This window comes from Salvelinus alpinus, chromosome 9 (genome assembly GCF_045679555.1).
Source record: "Salvelinus alpinus chromosome 9, SLU_Salpinus.1, whole genome shotgun sequence".
Classification (NCBI taxonomy): Eukaryota; Metazoa; Chordata; class Actinopteri; order Salmoniformes; family Salmonidae; genus Salvelinus; species Salvelinus alpinus.
The window spans coordinates 77,324,797-77,345,532 of record NC_092094.1 but is presented as its reverse complement, the minus strand read 5'-3'; the positions used below and the strand labels follow the sequence as shown (position 1 = coordinate 77,345,532).

Sequence of the window (20,736 nt, the reverse complement as noted above, 5' to 3'; positions counted from 1 at the left end):
TCGAGTTCAACCTCTTTACCAAAGATTTTTATAACTAAACCTCATTGTTCTATCTGTGTCTTTACAACATCTAAGGGTTGCACCTCCGTCATTTGGTCATGTCGTTGCCATTGTTGTCAACGTTCTACAGACGCTGCAGACATATTGATGGCCAAAAGTAGAAATGGGGTTAATGACTGTTTCGTCTAAAATAGATGACATTGCTAAAGTAGGCAACTATTTAGTTGGAAACAACTTTGCAATCAACATCATGTCATCAAATTTACTTTAGACAGATGGCAATGTTGTCATAAGCTAGCAAAGTTAGTCAAAAATACCTAGAAATGCTAACGCTAGCTAGCTAAAATCCGGTGTTCTCCTCTCAATCTAAACTACGTAGCTAATGTTATAATGCATCTAATCTAAATTAATCTGGCAACATAAAAATGATGGCAAAAGGATGTCCTACTAATTATTTGCCTTCTTTAGAAATGTTTTTTTTATTTTTATAATACATATATTTTTTTCTTTCTGAATTTTTTCTACATTACAGAATAAAAAATAAAAAATGGATACATACAAACGACAACTCACAGACACCCACAAACAATGACCACATCTCCTATGCCCAGACCTGCGTGTTCACACCCCGATCCCTAGTGCCTGCATTATTGTTTGTCACTTATTCTTAAATTGTACCAATTAGTTTTTCTCAGTCGCCCATGCTATTTCAATATTTCAGGAATATATCATTTTAATTTTACACTGTGTCAATGATGGCGCAATGATTGATTTCCAAGTGTTTACTAAATGTTTTAAAAAAAATTGTGATGAGAAAAGAATCATCCAGCCCATTGTGTATCTCACTACACTCCCATATGTCATGTCTTGAAATACGCAGACAGATTTATTAAAAGTAAGTTTACATTGTAATACTTCTGACAGTCAACTTTCTAGCTCCGCCCACAATATCCGAACTTTATAGCGTTCGAAGAAAGCATGAATTATTGAGTCATTATTAGTTTTATACTTGAGACATGACTCTGCTGTTGTGCTGTAGAATTTGTGAATTTTGTCTCTTGTATAATACATTCTGTACATTAGTTCATACTGGATAAAGCGTACATTTTCATTAACTATAATTTTGTAGGTTATGCTCCAACTTTCGCACCATATTGTGCCAACATCAGTTCTTTTTAAATCTTGGTTCCAATCATTTATATATTTTTTCTAAGAGATTGTTAGTTGGATATGCTTTCTGCAAGGCTTTGTAGATCTTCCCGATCATATGAACATTATTTTCTGACTCAAATAAGATTCCCTCAAGGTTGCTCTGATGTCCAAAAGATTTCAAATCAAAATTCCGTGATACTGTATGTAACTTTTAAGTTGCATGTATTTGAAAATATCTACGTTGATCAGTGCAAAATTACTTTTTAATTCTGTCATGGAAATAAATGTATTTCCTGTTACCTAGATATTTATGGTTTCTGTGCCTTTAGTTTTCCATGTGGGCCCTTTTATCGATGAATTCTGAAAAGCTATCCAAGGATTATTCCATAAGGTTGTGTGTCATTCTATTTCCAAGCCACTGTAATGCACTTTTAATGCTCCAGTTGACAGTGCTTGGAGTAGAATGCTCAGTCGGGCATCAGTCCTCAAATGAATGTTCAAAACAATATTGTGACGGAATGTGCAACCCTCTATCACACTCTCATTCACCCACCACACTGACAGATTATTTGAAGTATTTTGTTGGGCTTGGAGTGGGTGGCAGTTATCTAATAATTGTTCACTGTATTATCTTTTGAAGGAATCGAGAACGAGGAAGAGATTAAACAGCTGGATGAAGAAATCAAAGATTTAAGTGAATCTAATTCACAAGTGGAGGCAGACATGATCAAACTTAGAACACAGGTAGGTCAGTACTAGTACCACGCCATTTGTTGACTTGAATATTTGACTCATTTCATGCTTACCGTTCAGTTTCTACCCATTGTGGCACACCATTCTGCTATCGTCAGTGTTCCTAGACTCTAAGTGTGTATTTGTAGCACAGCGTACACCTAAATTAATCTACCCTCCGCTAAAGCACTCACAAGAAAAGGGACTCCAGTTTGGAAAAATCTGTTCAATCGTCATACATGATCTACCATCAGTGAGACACATCCTAGCATATCTCACATCTGGGAGAATGCGGTTTAACAAAGTGGGGCATTCCTAATTATAAAGCACTTTTCCTCTGGGGCCCCCTGCATGCCAAACATTGAAAAATAGAGAGAGCATAATCACTCCCAGCCAATAAAGAGGAACACCCAGTCCACAAAAACATCCTACAGCTCCATTAGAAAGAGAACAGGGGCAGCAGCTTCACAGCTAGTATAATAGGATTTCTATACCACTATGTGTGTATGTGATCTGCAGAAGCTAAAATTCAATATCAAGAATGTATCAAACACTTCTTTCAAATCCAGGAAGGAAGGAACGGAAAGAGCTTCACAATATGTTCAAATACAGTTTGCCTTTTTGATAATGCATGCAAGTTTGATCTCACTTTGGAAATACAGGCTGTATTCTAACCTGTAGTAGACTTTTGGACCTCAAACATTTGAGCACAACAGTGCATTGGAGGCACATCCCTCTGAGCAAAAACTGGTTGAATCAACATTGTTTTCACATCATAAAAAAAAAAAAATCTACTTGATGACATTGGATCAACGTGGAAAACTGATTGGATTTGCAAAAAGTCACCAATGTAAGGGAATTGTGTCTATTTCTTTTCACAACTTTTCAACTTAAACCAATGACATAGTAAAAAGTTTGGTTGATTTCATGTTGAATTTACATTAGTTGACAACACAACCAAATGTAAATCAAAACTAGACGTTGAAATGACGTCTGTGCTCAGTGGGACGGCATATTTGTGCTAAAATTGCGTTTGAAGCATGTGTTGGAATATACCCCACAGAATTTTAAACACATTTGTGTGATTGTCAGTGTGTTGAATTGCATCTGTCCATGCTTGCCCATTGCTCTTCACATATGTTGCTCTGTTGCGGTTACATCCATCTCTCCATGTGATGATGCCATAGACATGGCTGCACGCCAGCCAATCAGCCGTGAGTTGTGGCGTGTCTGAGGTGTGCCGCTGCCCGTGGTATGTGAACTGCACCCTGTGTGCTCCGCTGTAACAACCACAGGTAAAAACCACCACCTTTACCATAACCCTCTTCTTCTCTCACACTGCCTCCCTTCCCTAGATTACCACAATGGAGTCTAATCTGAAGTCAATAGAGGAGGAAAACAAGGTGATTGAACAACAAAATGAATCTCTCCTGCATGAGCTGGCAGGTCTCAGCCAGACACTGATTAACAGTTTAGCTAATATCCAGCTCCCTCATATGGTAAGGGAACACCAAGCACGGCAGTCGGGCAAGTTCCTATAAGCAAACATACTGTAGCATATGAATTGATTCATTTATATACTCATCTATGTACAGTATTTATCTATTCATTATTTGCATTTCTGTGAAGCCCTGAAGGAACCAGTTTGTCCATGCTGAGTTGAGCTGGGGCTTAAAGCCTAGATTAATGATAAATAGGTTATTGCTAATTTTAGCCAAACTGAAATGGGGAAGTTTTACAGCGCCTTCGGTAGGTATTCAGACCCGTTGCCTTTTTACACATTTTGTTAGGTTACAGCATTATTCTAAAATTTCCTCATCAATCTACACACAATACCCAATAATGACAAAGCTAAAATAGTTTTTTAGAAAATGTTGCTAATTAAAAACAAAAAAACAGAAATACCTTATTTTCATAAGTATTCAGACCCTTTTCTATAAGACTCGAAATTGAGCTCAGGTGCATTCTGTTTCCATTGGTCATCCTTGAGATGTTTCTACAACTTGACTGGAGATGATTTGGAAAGGCACACATCTGTCTATATAAGATCCCACAGTTGACAGTGCACATCAGAGCAAAAACCAAGCCATGAGGTCAAAGGAATTGTCTGTAGACCTCCGAGACAGTATTGTGTTGAGGCACAGATCTGGGGAAGGGTACCAAAACATGTATGCAACATTGAAGCTCCCCAAGAACACAGTGGCCTCTATCATTCTTAAATGGAAGAAGTTTGGAACCACCAAGACTCTTCCTAGAGCTGGCCGCCCAGCCAAACTGAGCAATCGGGGAGAAAGGCCTTGGTCAGGGAGGTGACCAAGAACCCAATGGTCACTCTGACAGAGCTCTACAGTCCCTCTTTGGAGATGGGAGAACACTCCAGAAGGACAACCATCTCTGCAGCACTCCATCAATCAGGCCTTTATGGTAGAGTAGCCAGACGGAAGTCACTCCTCAGTAAAAGGCACATGACAGTCCGCTTTGAGTTTGCCAAAAGGCACCTAAAGGACTCTCAGACCATGAGAAACAAGATTCTCTGTTCTGATGAAACCAAGATTGAACTGTTTGGCCTGAATGCCAAGCGTCACGTCTGGAGGAAACCTGGCACCATCTCTACGGTGAAGCATGGTGGTGGCAGCATCATGCTGTGGGGATGTTTTTCAGCGGCAGGGACTGGGAGAATAGTCAGGATCAAGGCAAAGATGAACGGAGCAAAGTACAGAGAGATCCTTGATGAAACCTGCTTCAGAGTGCTCAGGACCTCCGACTGGGGTAAAGGTTCACCTTCCAACAGGACAACAACCCTAAGCACACAGCCAAGACAACGCAGGAGTGGCTTTGGGACAAGTCTAAATGTCCTTGAGTGACCCAGCCAGAGCCCGGACTAGAACCCGATCGAACATCTCTGAAGAGAACTGAAAATAGCTGTGCAGCATCGCTCCCCATCCAATCTGACAGAGCTTGAGAGGATCTGCAGAGAAGAATGGGAGAAACTCTCCAAATAAAGGTGTGCCAAGCGTGTAACTTCATACCCAAGAAGACTCGAGGCTGTAATCGCTGCCAAAGGTGCTTCAACAAAGCACTGAGTAATGGATCTGAATACTTATGTAAATGTGATATTTCAGTCTAAAAACGAGTTCTTGCTTTGTCATTATGGGGTATCGTGTGTAGATTGATGAGGGGGAAAAACGATGTAATCAAATTTAGAATAAGACTGTAACCTAACAAAATGTGGAAAAAGTCAAGTGGTCTGAATACTTTCCGAAGGCACTGTATATGAGTCTTGTGTTATGAATTAGGGGTCCATTTCTACATGCAGAGACTTACAATGGTGACCAAACAACAGCCTGCTGATAATTTTTTCTGATATCCAACATATAGACAGATTAGAAAGGCAGTCTTAAACAAAGATATTTATAAAATATTGCTATCTTCTGTACCTGCCTGTTCTCAGTGCAATGGAAACTTAGTCTCCGCCATTTTGACTCTGTCTGTAGCTACAGGCTATATTATGTTTGCAAATTCAACAAACTCACTTGTTGATCTATCATGGATTTTCATAGTACAGTACATGTGATGCTATAATTGCAGGTCTGTTTTTACTGTAGGGCTAAAAGTATTTTAGGGCATGCCAAAAACAGCCTTTCTCCATAAGCATCCATAAAAAAAATCCCTATAGTCTTTAGAAAAAGAAGGACAAAATAGCACTGGTCCAAAAACTATGACTGATACCCGTGTTATTCACAAATTGCTATTTTGCCATTTTCTTATAAGCCATAATGCTGCCATTTATCATAGTTTAAAAAATGTTTTTTTAACGATATCTCTTCGTCTAAAAATGTGTAACCTTTGTGTATGAACACAATGAGATATCATTCCAGATGCTATGATCATTCTGACTATGTTGTGAGCTGGATTCAGTTGCAGGCCCAATTCGCTACCACATACAGTGGGGAGAACAAGTATTTGATACACTGCCGATTTTGAAGGTTTTCCTACTTACAAAGCATGTAGAGGTCTGTAATTTTTATCATAGGTACACTTCAACTGTGAGAGACGGAATCTAAAACAAAAATCCAGAAAATCACATTGTATGATTTTTAAGTAATTAAATTGCATTTTATTGCGTGACATAAGTATTTGATCACCTACCAACCAGTAAGAATTCCGGCTCTCACAGACCTGTTAGTTTTTCTTTTAGAAGCCCTCCTGTTCTCCACTCATTACCTGTATTAACTGCACCTGTTTGAACTTGTTACCTGTATAAAAGACACCTGTACACACACTCAATCAAACAGACTCCAATCTCTCCACAATGGCCAAGACCAGAGAGCTGTGTAAGGACATCAGGGATAAAATTGTAGACCTGCACAAGGCTGGGATGGGCTACAGGACAATAGGCAAGCAGCTTGGTGAGAAGGCAACAACTGTTGGCGCAATTATTAGAAAATGGAAGATGTTCAAGATGACGGTCAATCACCCTCGGTCTGGGGCTCCATGCAAGATCTCACCTCGTGGGGCATCAATGATCATAAGGAAGGTGAGGGATCAGCCCAGAACTACACGGCAGGACCTGGTCAATGACCTGAAGAGAGCTGGGACCACAGTCTCAAAGAAAACCATTAGTAACACACTACGCTGTCATGGATTGAAATCCTGCAGCGCACGCAAGGTCCCCCTGCTCAAGCCAGCGCATGTCCAGGCCCGTCTGAAGTTTGCCAATGACCATCTGGATGATCCAGAGGAGGAATGGGAGAAGGTCATGTGGTCTGATGAGACAAAAATAGAGCTTTTTGGTCTAAACTCCACTCGCCGTGTTTGGAGGAAGAAGAAGGTTGAGTACAACCCCAAGAACACCCTCCCAACCGTGAAGCATGGAGGTGGAAACATAATTCTTTGGGGATGCTTTTCTGCAAAGGGGACAGGACGACTGCACCGTATTGAGGGGAGGATGGATGGGGCCATGTATCGCGAGATCTTGGCCAAAAACCTCCTTCCCTCAGTAAGAGCATTGAAGATGGGTCGTGGCTGGATCTTCCAGCATGACAACGACCCGAAACACACAGCCAGGGCAACTAAGGAGTGGCTCCGTAAGAAGCATCTCAAGGTCCTGGAGTGGCCTAGCCAGTCTCCAGACCTGAACCCAATAGAAAATCTTTGGAGGGAGCTGAACGTCCGTATTGCCCACCGACAGCCCCGAAACCTGAAGGATCTGGAGAAGGTATGTATGGAGGAGTGGGCCAAAATCCCTGCTGCAGTGTGTGCAAACCTGGTCAATAACTACAGGAAACGTATGATCTTTGTAATTGCAAACAAAGGTTTCTGTACCAAATATTAAGTTCTGCTTTTCTGATGTATCAAATACTTATGTCACGCAATAAAATGCAATTTAATTACTTAAAAATCATACAATGTGATTTTCTGGATTTTTGTTTTAGATTCCGTCTCTCACAGTTGAAGTGTACCTATGATAAAAATTACAGACCTCTACATGCTTTGTAAGTAGGAAAACCTTCAAAATCGGCAGTGTATCAAATACTTGTTCTCCCCACTGTATGTATTCTTGTACTGTATGCTTTGCTGTCTTGCCTTTATTTCTTTCAAAGTTACATTTTTCTAGATGTGCTGTTGGTACTGCAGCTAAAATGCTACCATCTAGTGATTGTTTCAGAGAGTACCAGTAACTAGGCACCAACTAACAGTAACTAACCTTTCCCCCCATAGAAACCGCTTGCATACAAAGAGGCTCCTATTAGAAATAACAGCTGCTTACAGATGCATCAGATAGTAAGACAATCATTCATCATATTCTTACTCTAACACTGCTTTTCTTTCTGTTAATCCTGCTCTTTATTTCCTCATATGGACACTACAATATGCTACTAGTGTCAGTGCCACCCTAATAGTCAGTAGAGTTAGTCATCTGTCTGGTTCAGAATCTCTCCCATTCATGTCCTCCTAATGTCTTTCCCATGTCCATCTGTTTATTATTCAGGTGACCATGTCTTTTCCCCAGTCATCTTACATCTCTTGATGCGATTTAAAAAAATCCTGAATCACTTCCATTCCTGAATTTCCCTTTTTTCCAAAAGTTCTAACCGCAATGATCATCTATTTGAATGGAAAAAGCTTGATTTAGCTAAATGAAAGTGCCCTTGTTGGTTGCAAAGTGCATGTACATACAATGCGTATAGACATTGCAGCATGACCCTATTTTCCCAATATGGACATCGCTGCATGACATCTTACTCTGTGTGGATCATCTTTGTGTAAAACCACCACCTCTCAGCCATTAACCTGTTGCAAGACACCTTATTTCGATGACTATCATGTTTAGAGTATTTAAATATGAAAAGGCCTAGTTCAGAGAATAGTTCGTTTCAAGTGGTTTTATCTGTGGTAAAACATGTTGGTTAAAAACTGTTTGTAAGGCTAAGCTCCTCAAAGGATGACTTTAAAGTTTTTTTTAGGCCTGTCTTCTGTTCTCTCTTTTTCACCTCTTTTTCTTATGATCTCACCTAATTCTGGTGTTGTTGAAATGTTTCACAGGAGCCGATCAGCGATCAGAACTTTGATGCTTACGTGACCACGCTAACAGATATGTACACCAACCAGGAGCAGTACCAGAGCCCTGAGAACAAAGCCCTGCTGGAAAACATCAAACAAGCGGTGCAAGGAATCCAAGTGTAGCCCAGCCCGCTAGCCCAGCAAACGCCAGAGCTTCTTCTCAAAGAGGAGTGAAGGAAAACAACATCCACAGGAAAGAACTGAAGTGACATGATAGGATGATGCCTCATGGTTTGCTGCTGTAACTTATACATACAGTGTTAGATATAGATTTTTGATCTTCAAAAAAAAGAAATGTTATGCTTAGAAAACTTCATAATGATTTTTCTTTTTTTGTCTTGCTTTGAAGAAAAAAAAGTAAGTGGCAGAATAGTTTTTGAAGACATTCACATTTTGTACGTTTTCATACTGTATGAGCTGAAATAGTGTGGTGTAATGTTTCTAGCTGCTCGTGTATGCACATTTTTTGTGTATATTACTGAACAGTAAGCTGATTAACATAGGACTTTAGTTATTTTTAATGCTTGATGATGAAGATTTTAGATGAAAAAGCTGCTCTGGACAGTGAAAACAAAACAAAAATCAAGAGGGGACTGCAAGGAGGTAGCTACTTTTCAATGATCTTTTCCTCAATGAATGATTTTGGAATTCTAAAGATGTTTTTTCTTCTTCTTGTGTGCAGACTGTTGAATAGCAAGACTTGGTTGCAAAGTACTTTTTTTTTAAAACCTTTTTTAAAGGTTGGTAGCTGTAGGTGGGGGCATTTTTAATAGGTGTTGGAAACTGACTTGATGTTTGTATGAATGTTATAGTTTTATTGTAAACATCATGACACGGAAACCCAATGGTGGAAATCCCATTATCTTGAAAAGTTCTATTCACTCTTGATCTTTTGTGTTGGTAGATACCCATTGTCATTCAATCAGCAACAATGTGATGTATAATGGAAATAGAGTATCAAGGCATCATTCTAGCATTTAGTATTAGTTCTGGTTCAAATGTAAAAACGTATGTTGCTAGAATCGGGCAATGTCTCAGCAATGTATATCTAAATCATATGTTTATAATAGATATGGGATGCAAAAACAAATTGGGGGGGGGGGGGTATATGCAATTACCTGTTCATAAACATAGGGGGGAAACAAAGGAATCTTTTCACTATATGTCAAATATAAAATGTTATATAAACCTTTCAATACAAAAAGTATTTAAGTTGAACATTCAGTTCTAAGATGAAAGATGCTTTACGAGTTCCAATTTCTTTACATACAATTTTGCACAAGGACACCTTTGTTTCCATGTTTTGATGTTTCTAAAGAAACTAAAGCAGTACCTGAGAGCCTAAGCGGAGAGTAACAAGAGTTTTGTAAAGAGTATTTATACTAGAGTATGAGAAAGAGCGGGACTTACAGGGTCATTGTCCCCACTTATGTGCCAGTAGACTATTTGCACTTGTCCTACAGATACTATCCTAACATGTGGCGGCGTGCAATTTCCAGGTGTTCCTTTGAAACACGATTGGAGCAAATAACTGCTTGAAGCCACTAGGTGATGAATTAGTTCCACTGAAGGAGACTACAGGGATTTGAATCAGAAATTATGATTATAACCATACCACTAATACTGTATTATCAAATGTTAAACAATGATGCTATTTCATTTTGGTATGTTATATGAGTATTAAATAATCCCCAGCAGCACTTTATATCTAATCACTGTACAAATTAAATAGTCAATCAATTAAAGGTAAAAAAAAACAAGTAAATTGAGGGCGTATTCTCTTTTTTTTTTTTACTCTGAATCGCGGGATGCAGTTTCATGTCTGTATGCGGCCCCTCTTTCTGTTGTGTTATTAGTTGTTAGCGACCATGTTGAGAATTTGCCTTTTAAGAGCTAATGCAAAGGTCCTTGTTGTTCAACTGATCTCATCTATTGTACTTTTACGTCCTCTTTTAAGGCTCCCTTGTCAATGGCTGCATATGCCTTTCTCCACAGCATCGTGTCTGCAGCTTTTTGCCAATATAGTAATGCTTTCAGTAGAGTACTAGTTAGTATCAGTTCTTGAATTAATTCTCATTATCAGTACAATGGAAAGGGATTTAAAGCACAAACCGGCTGCTCATCTACCGTTGGTACATAAAATCACATTTGAAAAAAGTTATCTGTGAATATTTACATAGGGTACACAAAAGGTGTCACATATTAGAATGCTGAATTTTCATATAAATTATTGTGAATTCATCAGAGTTTATTTATTCTATCTTATTCATTTTGAGGTTGATTTAAGTATTCATTAACAAAGACAGGATTTTGTATAAACTATTGTGCTCTCTGTGGAACTGAAGTTTAATTTATTTTTGTACTACACAGCATGGATTTGTTGACATTTTAATTTTGCTATAAATGTGTGAGATCACAAGTTGCTGTGATATTTCATTTTTAAATTGTGAACTTTGTAAAAATTTTGTCATGCTGGATGTTGACACATCTTACTCTGAATAAAGAAAAATTGTGTTGCCACAGGCCTGTAAGCTTTGATGTCTAGTCATCATCCTTGTTCATGCTCTCAATTCAGTGCGTAAAACCCACCATTCGTGGAACCCATTCAGCTAAAGACTGCATTCATTCACACGGGTTTTTTCAATACACAAGAGAATCGCTAGGTTGTTATTCCTCGACAATCCTCAAATGTTTTGCAATAAGAATACAGCTTTCTTGGGATTCACTTTACGTTATGTCGTAAATTTGACGTTTATTTTGACGGCTATAAAGTGTAGTGGGTGTTTTGTTACAAGTACTGTAACAAGTACCATTGTCAACCCACATGAAAACCAGCAGAGAGCAGCACAGAGCACTGTATAACGTCATATTTCATGGACAAACGTTTTTACCTGCATCCTAAACCATTATAACGTCCTAAGCCGTTATAACGTCCTAAACCATTATAACGTCCCAAACCATATCATATTATGGCAATCTGTTTGCATATTTGGCTCAGAATAGGCACATCAATAGAGTGCTTTCCACCCAGCGAGAGACAAACTGGCAACATTTTAGGGCATCATTTCCAGGTTCTATGGGAATAACATCTGAATAAGCAATTTACACGTTTTTTAAAATGTATTACATCATTATTTTTAATAGTATTCAGCAAAATTAGTATCGCTTAACTGTATGTACCACTGGTTTATTAGGCAACATAGTTAGTAAATTTTTTAAATCGGACATCTCTATACAGATGCACGCTACAAAGTATAATTTTATTAACCAGGCTTTCCATTAGTTAGAGTTTCTCCCCTGTCCAACATAATTTGTAACACTGCCCTAGTTCTCTCTGTCTCTGTCTCTGTCTCTCTCTCTCTCCCTCTCTCTCTCTCTCTTTGTCTCTTTCTCTCTATCAGTCAGCTGAGTTCCCTAGCTTTACTATAACTCAGCCGATGTTAGTTTCGGTAAGAGGGGTTGCTGGCGGTGTGTTCTCTGCGCTGCTGACTCCCTAGCAATGGCGCTGTGGACGGGTCAAGTCTTATCCCCTTTTGTAGTCGCGGTAGCACTGATTTTGTTCGCCAGTGGCCCGCAGCCTGTATATTCTTGTCCAAGTCGGTGTTTATGTTTTCGCACTACGGTGAGATGTATGCATTTAAACCTGGAAACCGTACCTGCTGTTGCTCCGTCGACAACCATCCTGTAAGTAACATTACATTGTATCTAACGGGAAAAGTTAGTAGGCTATGGAGGGAACGGAATGAATGCACTGATTTCTGGACGAGTCACATCAACCCAAGCGCTTTGAGATGGTTATACGATCTCTTATGTTTGTGTATAATAATTTAAACAGTTAGACGTGATCTAATATTTCCGTATCTAAACCACAGTTGAGACAGCAAGATGAGAAGAGCTACTGTCATCTTTGGGACCAGACCACCGTTCTGGTTGCATATTCAAAGTTGCAATGATGGAGTCTGGGAGTTTTGATAGTTTTTAAGTTCCTCATCACATCGATTTAGTTTTGTAGGCTTATCTTATATGTATGCTTGGTCGTTATCTGTCTTGCATTGGTTTATTCAGTTGACTCACTAAAGAAAAACAATAACTTTTTTCAGCCTATAGGCTACCCACATTACGGAAAAGAGGTCAAAGACATCGTTGGACCTAAGAGCATTTTGTCGGTTGCGTAGCCTTTGGAAGGGACGTGCCTTAGTAAAGTTCCAAGACACCTTTGACGTCTGCCAGTGACTGAGCTAGGCCTACTGGTCGTTCTTTGGGGGGGTTAGACAGCTATCGAAGTCAGCCACAGAAAAATGTCATGTGATGAAGTTGAATCAATGTGGAAAACTTTGCAAAAAGTAACCAACATAAAGGAATTTCAGGTTTGACCTAAATCCAATGACAGGGTGACATGTTTGTTTGATTTCACGTTGATTTCACGTTAGTTGACAACTCAACCAAATATAAATCAAAACTAGACGTTGAACTTACGTTGTTGGATCATATGGGGTATTGTAAAGCCTAATATAGTTCTCTGCATGTGAGCTTTGTGAGAAACTGCACCATGGGATGACCTTTCCTCCAAGCGCTTGCTTAATTAAGCCTGTTGGACTGCAAGTGGATGGCCCTTGACCAATATGGCTTAGTTGATTTCAAATCAAATGTTATTTGTCACATGCGCTGAATACAACAGGTGTAGACCATACAGTGAAATGCTTACTTACAAGCCCAACCATCAATGCTGTTTTAAGAAAAAATAAGTGTTAAGAAAGTGTTTACTAAATAAACTGAAGTAAACAATAAATACAAAATATAAAATTATTAAAGAGCCACAATAAAATAATAGTAGCAGGGCTATATACAGGGGGGTACTGGTACAGAGTCAATGTGCGGGGGCACAGGTTAGTCGAGCTAATTGAGGTAATATGTGCATGTAGGTAAAGGTAAATTGACTATGCATAGATAATAAACAGAGAGTAGCAGCAATGTAAAAATGGGGGAAGGGGTCAATGCAGATAGTCTGGGTAGCCGTTTAGTTAGCTGTTCAGGAGTCTTATGGCTTGGGGGTAGAAGCTGTTAAGAAGCCGTTTGGACCTAGACTTGGCGCTCTGGTACCACTTGCCATGCGAAAGCAGAGAGAACAGTCTATGACTAGGGTGGCTGGAGTCTTTGGCAATTTGTAGGGCCTTCCTCTGACACCGCCTGGTATAGAGGTCCTGGATGGCAGGAAGCTTGGCCCCAGTGATGTACTGGGCCGTACGCACTACCCTCTGTAGTGGCTTGCGGTCGGAGGCCGAGCAGGTGCCATACCAGGCGGTGATGCAACCAGTCAGGATGCTCTCGATGGTGCAGCTGTATAACTTTTTAGGATCTGAGGACCGATGCCACATTATTTTAGTCTCCTGAGGGGGAATAGGCATTGTCGTGCCCTCTTCACGACTGTCATGGTGTCTTTGGACCATGACAGTTCGTTGTTGATGTGGACACCAAGGAACTTGAAGCTCTCAACCTGCTCCACTACAGCCATGTCGATGAGAATGGGGGCGTGCTCGGCCCTCCTTCTCCTGTAGTCCACAATCATCTCCTTTGTCTTGATCACGTTGAGGGAGAGGTTGTTATATTGGCACCACACTGCCAGGTCTCTGACCACCTCCCTATAAGCTGTTATTATATTATCTATTCAGCATATTGCAAGGTAGTATTGTCATGGATGTGTCATTGGCTTCTTGGATAACCAGAGTAAAGGGTCAGTAGGCAGGCATGGGTCTGTGTTAGAGGGTCAAACTGTGGTTTAAATATGTCTCAGATGAATGGAAGCACAGTTTGTGACCCTGGTGCCTTCAGCAGTAGTAGTAGTGTGACCCTGGTGCCTTCAGCAGCACTTCTTTGATAGGTCTTGATAGGGATGCAGCTAAAGACTGAAAGTGCCAGCGAACAGCCAGACAGAATACACACACACAGCTCTGAAACTCCAAAACCGTCCAATCTCTGGAATATGTGCCCTCTTGTTTTTAATTGACCCTTGTGATTTTGACACGTTTCCGAAACCTGCGTGCATCTGTGCAAATAAAGACCTTCATGCAGGAAGCTGGGCACAAAGGAAAAACCCAGCCTCAACGACGGGCACAGCGTGCACAGAATTAGCCTCCCTAACATACACTACCAGTCAAAAGTTTGGACACACCTACTCATTCAAGTTTTTTTTAAACGTATAAAATATGTTTTTATTTGTTTAATACTTGTTTGGTTACTAAATGATTCCGTATGTGTTATTTCATAGTTTTGATGTCTTCACTATTATTCTACAATGTGGAAAAGAGTAAAAATAAAGAAAAACCCTGGAATGAGTAGGTGTGTCCAAACTTTTGACTGGTACTGTATGTATGCAAGCTTCCAGGCCAGCCTCAAAGGGAGTCAATGGGCCAGACCTACAGCCACAGAGCACTGCCCTCCCTGCCAACTCTGCAAGATGCCCAGGACACGTCAACGTCCCCTCTGCCATGGGAACTGTTTTATGGTTTGGTGTGCTGAGCCCCCCCTTCTTCTTCTTCTTCTTCTTCCCTCCTTTGGATGCCTCTGAATCTGTCACTGTTGAGTGTTGTTCAGAGGGGGGCTGTGGAGGGCAAATCATGTGTCAGTTTGACACGTTTTTCATGCTCGCTGGGGTTTGAACTAAGCAGCCACCTGTCGCTTTGCCCCTGCCTGCCTGTGCTCAGTCTTGTCGGAACATGAATGCAGCTCAGCTAGCCTCTGCGACTCTCCCTGCCTTTCCATTATTCCACTGTAAATTGTGCACACAAGCCTGGCCTTCAGGGCTGCAAGGCACCTTTCAACAGAACTCGAGCACTCTTTTGAAGGAATGCTTGAATGTGGGGAATATTTGTCTCCCTGAATATGAAGTTGCAGATCACATTAAGCCTCATTAGACAGTAGTCAGTAGCTCCTTTGAAGGATAAAATGTAGTGTGTATTTTTGTGTGTGGTTAGAACCAAGTTATGACATCAGTCCTGTGCCTTGTACTTTATAGTGGCTTTATTGACCCTTATGGAGGCTAAAAATACAACATTTAGATTGAATCCCTTTCTCATAGCTTCACACATTTCAGCCACAGTCCCAGGACCAAAACACCGGCCCCCCGACCTTGGGGTCAGCTGATTGCTGGCTGTGAGGGCTGGGGGGCAGAGGTGACTGGGTTGTTAATGAAACAGGTGTTAGAGACAGGGGGTATTGTATATAGAGGTGTATTTGGGGACATGCTGCTGGCTGGCTAGGCCCTGAAGGTCTGGGCTTTGCATTCCTCGTCCTGACCTGGCAGTGTGCCATCTCTGATGTGGAAATTCCTCCTCATCAGCATAGAGCACTGCCGTCAGATGTTCCACTAATAGGTTCCTCAGAGCTGTGGGAAGGTATTTTGTTATTGTTTGAAAGCATCTCCTCAACCTCTCTTTCTCCTTTCTCTGGCTCTCAATCTACCACGTTTGCCCATTTTCTCTCTCCACATCTCTTTTTCTCTCTTCATTCACAGTATTCTCTCTTACTTTCTCCCTCTCGTTCACTCTCCCCGTTGTTCCCAGTTCTAATGTGGCGTCTGTGTCTAAATGTTCTGAGCCTAGTCAGCCTGCCCAGTGTGTGTGTAATGCTTGTTTCTCTACTAATGTCAATCTCGAATGAACTCAGGGACCCTGGCCCAATCACTCAAGGCTCTCAAAAAGTCAGTGGCTTCTGTGAGATAAGTATCTTATATCTCTAAACGTGTCTCTTCCCATGGGAAAAGGGGAATAAGTTATTTTTCCCCAAAGTACACCCAGGACCGTGCTCGGTGCTACCGTTTTTTGTTTTGTTTTTACTCTCAGCGGTTTTCTTTCAGATTAAGGTGGACGTCTTTTTTCCCTCCCATCTTTGATGGTCCACATTTATTTTTTAGCTGTTGTCTCGGAGGACTCTCTGTTTGAGGTATAATAGTAAATTACTGCCCTTCCTCTTTGTGACGATACTGCTGCACTCCTGCTCTGGGATTGTCAGCTCTATTTTGTCAACCACTCTCCTGAATCCTCCCGTACAGGCCCACGGTTGTTGATGCTAACTCTTCCGCTTGCTAACGCTGTGTAAAGACACATTTTAAGCTACAAAGACATAAGACCAATGTTCCCTCTAAGCTGCTCACAGGCACACAGCTCCCCAGGGACAGCCGGGCAGAAGAAATATCAGCCCAAGCAGAGAAGCACGAAATTGAACTTCACTCAACTTTCTAGAGTTTTCCACATTAGCTAACACTACCAACGTTTCCCTTTACTGTGGGAATTGTGCTCGAATCAATGCAATATTAGCCACTTTCAATGCAACATACCGAAACAAAATGAACTATGCAAGACTTAGTATGCAAAACGAACTATGCAAGAGATTTTGTTGTAGGCAGAACGCATCGGCGTAGGATTCTATTGCATTGACAGGCGCGACTCAGGTCCGTACTCTACACAGACCGGTGTGCCATAACCAATCAGAGATGAAGTAGGCCTATATGCAATAGACCATTGCCATTAACTTTGAACTGGACTGTTGTTACAGCATGAGTGGTCGTCAGTAGATGCACTTGTTTTGAGATCAAAGCGAGAGCTACATGTAGCGACGTGTGCACATTTGTACATCTGTTCACATCCTTTGCTAGTTAGTGAGTTATTAGCCCAGTTATAGATCACTTGTAGTCAGCAATGGGGGAGGGATTGCTTCCTACAGGAGCACAAAACATGTGCATTTCTAGACACATTTGAAAAGCAAGTCAGGAAAATAGCTTTTTTTTTGTCTTAAAGGGGCAGTGTTGTATTTTGAGATGGTCTTGAATAAGCTAAGTAGCCAATAGGCAGAGGGTAGCATAATTTGTCTGATTCTTTGTAATAATGGTAGGGGAATAATTATGCATTTTATTTTGTAAAGTGGTTTCTTGCATCAAACAACACAACAACATGTTCATGTCTGAAGGACAAGTGGATAAACAGGTTCATGTAAAGCCCTGCATGTTTTTTTCCAAAGTCTCATGAAATGTAGGCCGACATCGAATCACCACACATTGGCTGTTACTGTAGACGGAACGATAGAACAGCTATTTCCATATTAAAATGTTATGGGATGGATTTTCTCCATTGTTTTTGATGGTAGGCCACTCTGGTTGGCCTACATTATGATCAAATAGCCACAGTAGCCTACTTGACCACTGTTAAAACTAACTTGAAGTGGGTACAGCCTCTGTGTTCACAGTAAACTTGTGCCAGAATTTTCACAACGTTCAAGTTTGCGCTCAGCAGACCTGAAATTTGCTCAGTGACACATTTTTTTGAGGGAACATTGCACAAGACGACAGCTTGTCTTGCAATTGTGAGGTTTATGTGGAGAATGTTTATGTGACATACTGCAGTGCATACAGGATTGTTATAGACTTTCCTTTTTGGCTCTTTCATAGTTAATGTCTTGTCTGAAACCTCACGAATGGCCTCTTGTTATTTATGTATGTATGTTTGTTTCTGTGTGTTGTCACATGGTCTGGCATCCACAGCAGAAATTTGTTAAACATGGTGAAAGTGAACCCTGATTATGAACACATGGGCAACGCCATGGCAACGGGGAGTCTGCCCGTTGTAAATGTGTCAATGTGCTAACTCATAAAGTGGCTAGTTATGGCCTTGGTTGCCTCTTTAGGAAATGTTTAGTATTCAAATGGGCTCCTTTCTTGGTGTTTTTACTCTCACACCCTGTGGTGGATGTGGTGTTTTTTAACGATATAACTACAAACAAACACTTGTGAAACTCTGTTCTGTAGTAGACTTGTAATAACATTAACGGTAAAGGCCGCGATGAAACGTGAAGGAGCAGCCTTTGGTTCACTCTCACAGGCTATCAGAATTAATTTCACGTCAAAGGTTTTGCATTGTATCTTGGAGAATCGATAAGTAGTTTAGTTTTTCACCGGATCTTTAGCAGAAAGGTGGTAGTTTACAGGAGCAGGATTAGCTGCTGGTTGATCTGAATGGACTGTGACAAGACAGACTGAGTGGTTAGAGGTTGAATGAGTGTCCACCCGATGAGTGAAGCGGGAGGTTCCTGGTGGGTGGGTTCAATGGGGGTGGGGTGGAAGTTGAACTGTGCAGCATACTACAAGGCAGGGAACCTGCCATCTGTATAAGATGGTCTGGATTTGCGACTTTACATTTACGAGCCTCCCTAGTGCAGTCCTTAGAGCCCTACTGGGTAGATTTAATGACCTGGTAGTCGGGCAGGAATCAGAGGGTGACCTTTTTCCTCTCAATCCCTCCTTCATTTTCTCCCTTTATCTTCTCTATTTTGTGACATCGATGGCTTACGAGGCTGAGTGAGGGAGAGAGAGAGGGAGTCAGAGAGGGAGTCAGGGAGGGAGGGAAAAGAGGAGCTCCATTGTGTGGAATTTGCTGCAGTCAGGCTTTGCAAGGCGTTCAGTCTCTGCGGCATTATGGAATGCAAAGCCAGAAATCCCCAAAGCTCTGCTCATTTGCACAGGGAGATTGGGCCGAAGATAGTTCTTGAAAGGAACCCTCCCTGTCCCTCTCGTACTGTGGCTGTCCTACAGGGGTCGGGGGGAGGACAGCTCGGCTGCTGAATTCTAATGGTGTTCCAGCGGTCTTGCAGCATTTCTCACATAGCGTTGTTATAGCGTAATTGCAGGATTGTTAAACTAAGGATGTCTCCTAAAAGTCCGATTCTCCCACTGTGACTTGTTTGGGATTTTTTTATGCATGTCCAGGGCTGTTCGTGCATAGTTGTTAATCATGCATGTCTATTTGCAGCCATGTTGTCGGTGAAGGGCCTCAGTGGAAGGAAATAGAGCTGAAGGGATACACTTTTTATGCCCTTGTAATGAATCTTTATAATGCTTAATAAGATCTTTGTGACTGTTGATAATATCGTTTTCTGGATAAAGACATCAAAGGATGTCAGATAGGGTTGGGTGGTAATTTTCATAGCTTCATATTGTTCCTGTACCATACCGGGGTAGACAGTATTACCGGCAGGGCACACAGTGGGCACTATTTCTTTCTATAGAATAACTATCTTCAAAGTAATGACGTCGGTTGTGAGATGAAAGCTTCTTTTTAGTAATAATACTTGTTCACGTTACACTTTACTACTTTAGATTCTACAAAACAACAAAATAATATAGTTGCTACCGAAAGCCAGGATAATCACTTGTCACTTGTACATAACTGCCGTGTTAAAATTGTTCTTACTTCCTGTCGCAAGGCATTCTGGTACTTGCAGTCGGTAGCGTAATCCAATACTAACCAATACAACATAAATATGTTCATAGTTCTCTCAATCTCCATCACGTGAATTCTAAAACAATTAGTCTTGTACATATGTAAATAACTGTAAATAAAAATATATTTTGATACAGCTCAATGAATTAACTGTAAACATTAACTCTTTCCAAGTGGAAAAATATACATATATAAATATATGTAAATATATTAAGATTACTACAAGTTCCACTCCATTAAACTATGTGCGTGCGTGCGTACACGTAGGTGGAGTTGGATTTTTGGAGTAGCGGACACTTTTTAGTAGCATGATATCCTCGCCGGTCCCACTCCCATTCACAAGGGGACGATAGCAAAGTCTTTTATTTTTGTCTTTTCATTTTGTGAAAACAAGGAAGAGTCGCCTTCCCTTGCTAGTAATAGCTAGGCCTCCAGTGTCCAGTCACAAGCTCTGCTGGTCAGTTACTGCGTAGCAACCTAGCAGTGCCAAAGCCCTAGTCTGCCCTAGAAAGCCATTTTGCTTACTGGTATTTTGGCCTCTAATATTGTCTTATTATGATCAAATTCAATCCCAAATGAGGAATTATTGAAAAGTGTGCTACAAATTGAGATATTTCATTATATAGTGATCCACTACTACATTTGTCGTCACACAGGACAACGGGCTGACACTTACGGGCTGACACTTACCAATTACGGGCCAGGAGGCTACGAGGAGGCCCTCATGCACACTCTTTGCACTTGGTATTCACGTGGTATCCGGTATTGAGATTAACTTCATCTTGCAGGAGCATGGGTTGACTCTCTCAGGCAGGATAAAAACGACTACATCGGCCATGATCCTCACGGCCACATTAACCTTGATCCTTAGCGATTATTTGGTGCCATTCAGCCCGGTTCAGCAATATGGCACGCATCAAATTCAAATACTTCCATCTTAATGGAGTTTGGATGAGAATACGTGGATGACGTCAGCGCTATCACTATCTACTGGTTTTAATATATACGGTAGTACCTAGCT

General features: G+C 40.9%; 2 protein-coding genes across 12 annotated transcripts in view; both read left to right on the top strand.

The window, feature by feature from the left end:
• The window catches only part of LOC139530662 (myelin transcription factor 1-like protein), a 140,007-nt gene extending 129,023 nt beyond the window's left edge, over positions 1–10,984 (top strand). For 2 of the 9 annotated variants that reach the window (XM_071327250.1, XM_071327249.1), the window contains exons 20-23: positions 1,793–1,896; positions 3,240–3,383; positions 7,606–7,668; positions 8,431–10,984. In XM_071327250.1, the coding sequence (XP_071183351.1) occupies positions 1,793–1,896; positions 3,240–3,383; positions 7,606–7,668; positions 8,431–8,571 (452 nt within the window). In that variant the 3' untranslated portion in view covers positions 8,572–10,984. Of the gene's footprint in view, positions 1–1,792; positions 1,901–3,071; positions 3,180–3,239; positions 3,384–7,605; positions 7,669–8,430 lie in introns of all 9 variants that reach the window. The other 7 variants (XR_011666095.1, XR_011666096.1, XM_071327251.1 and 4 more) reach the window with 7 other exon arrangements.
• An 864-nt stretch (positions 10,985–11,848) lies between these two features.
• The window catches only part of LOC139530660 (peroxidasin-like), an 82,144-nt gene continuing 73,256 nt past the window's right edge, over positions 11,849–20,736 (top strand). For all 3 annotated transcript variants that reach the window (XR_011666094.1, XM_071327248.1, XM_071327247.1), the window contains exon 1: positions 11,849–12,132. Coding sequence is in view for 2 of the 3 variants with exons in the window: in XM_071327248.1 (XP_071183349.1) it covers positions 11,948–12,132 (185 nt within the window). In the remaining variant the exon portion in view is untranslated. The remainder of the gene's footprint in view (positions 12,133–20,736) is intronic.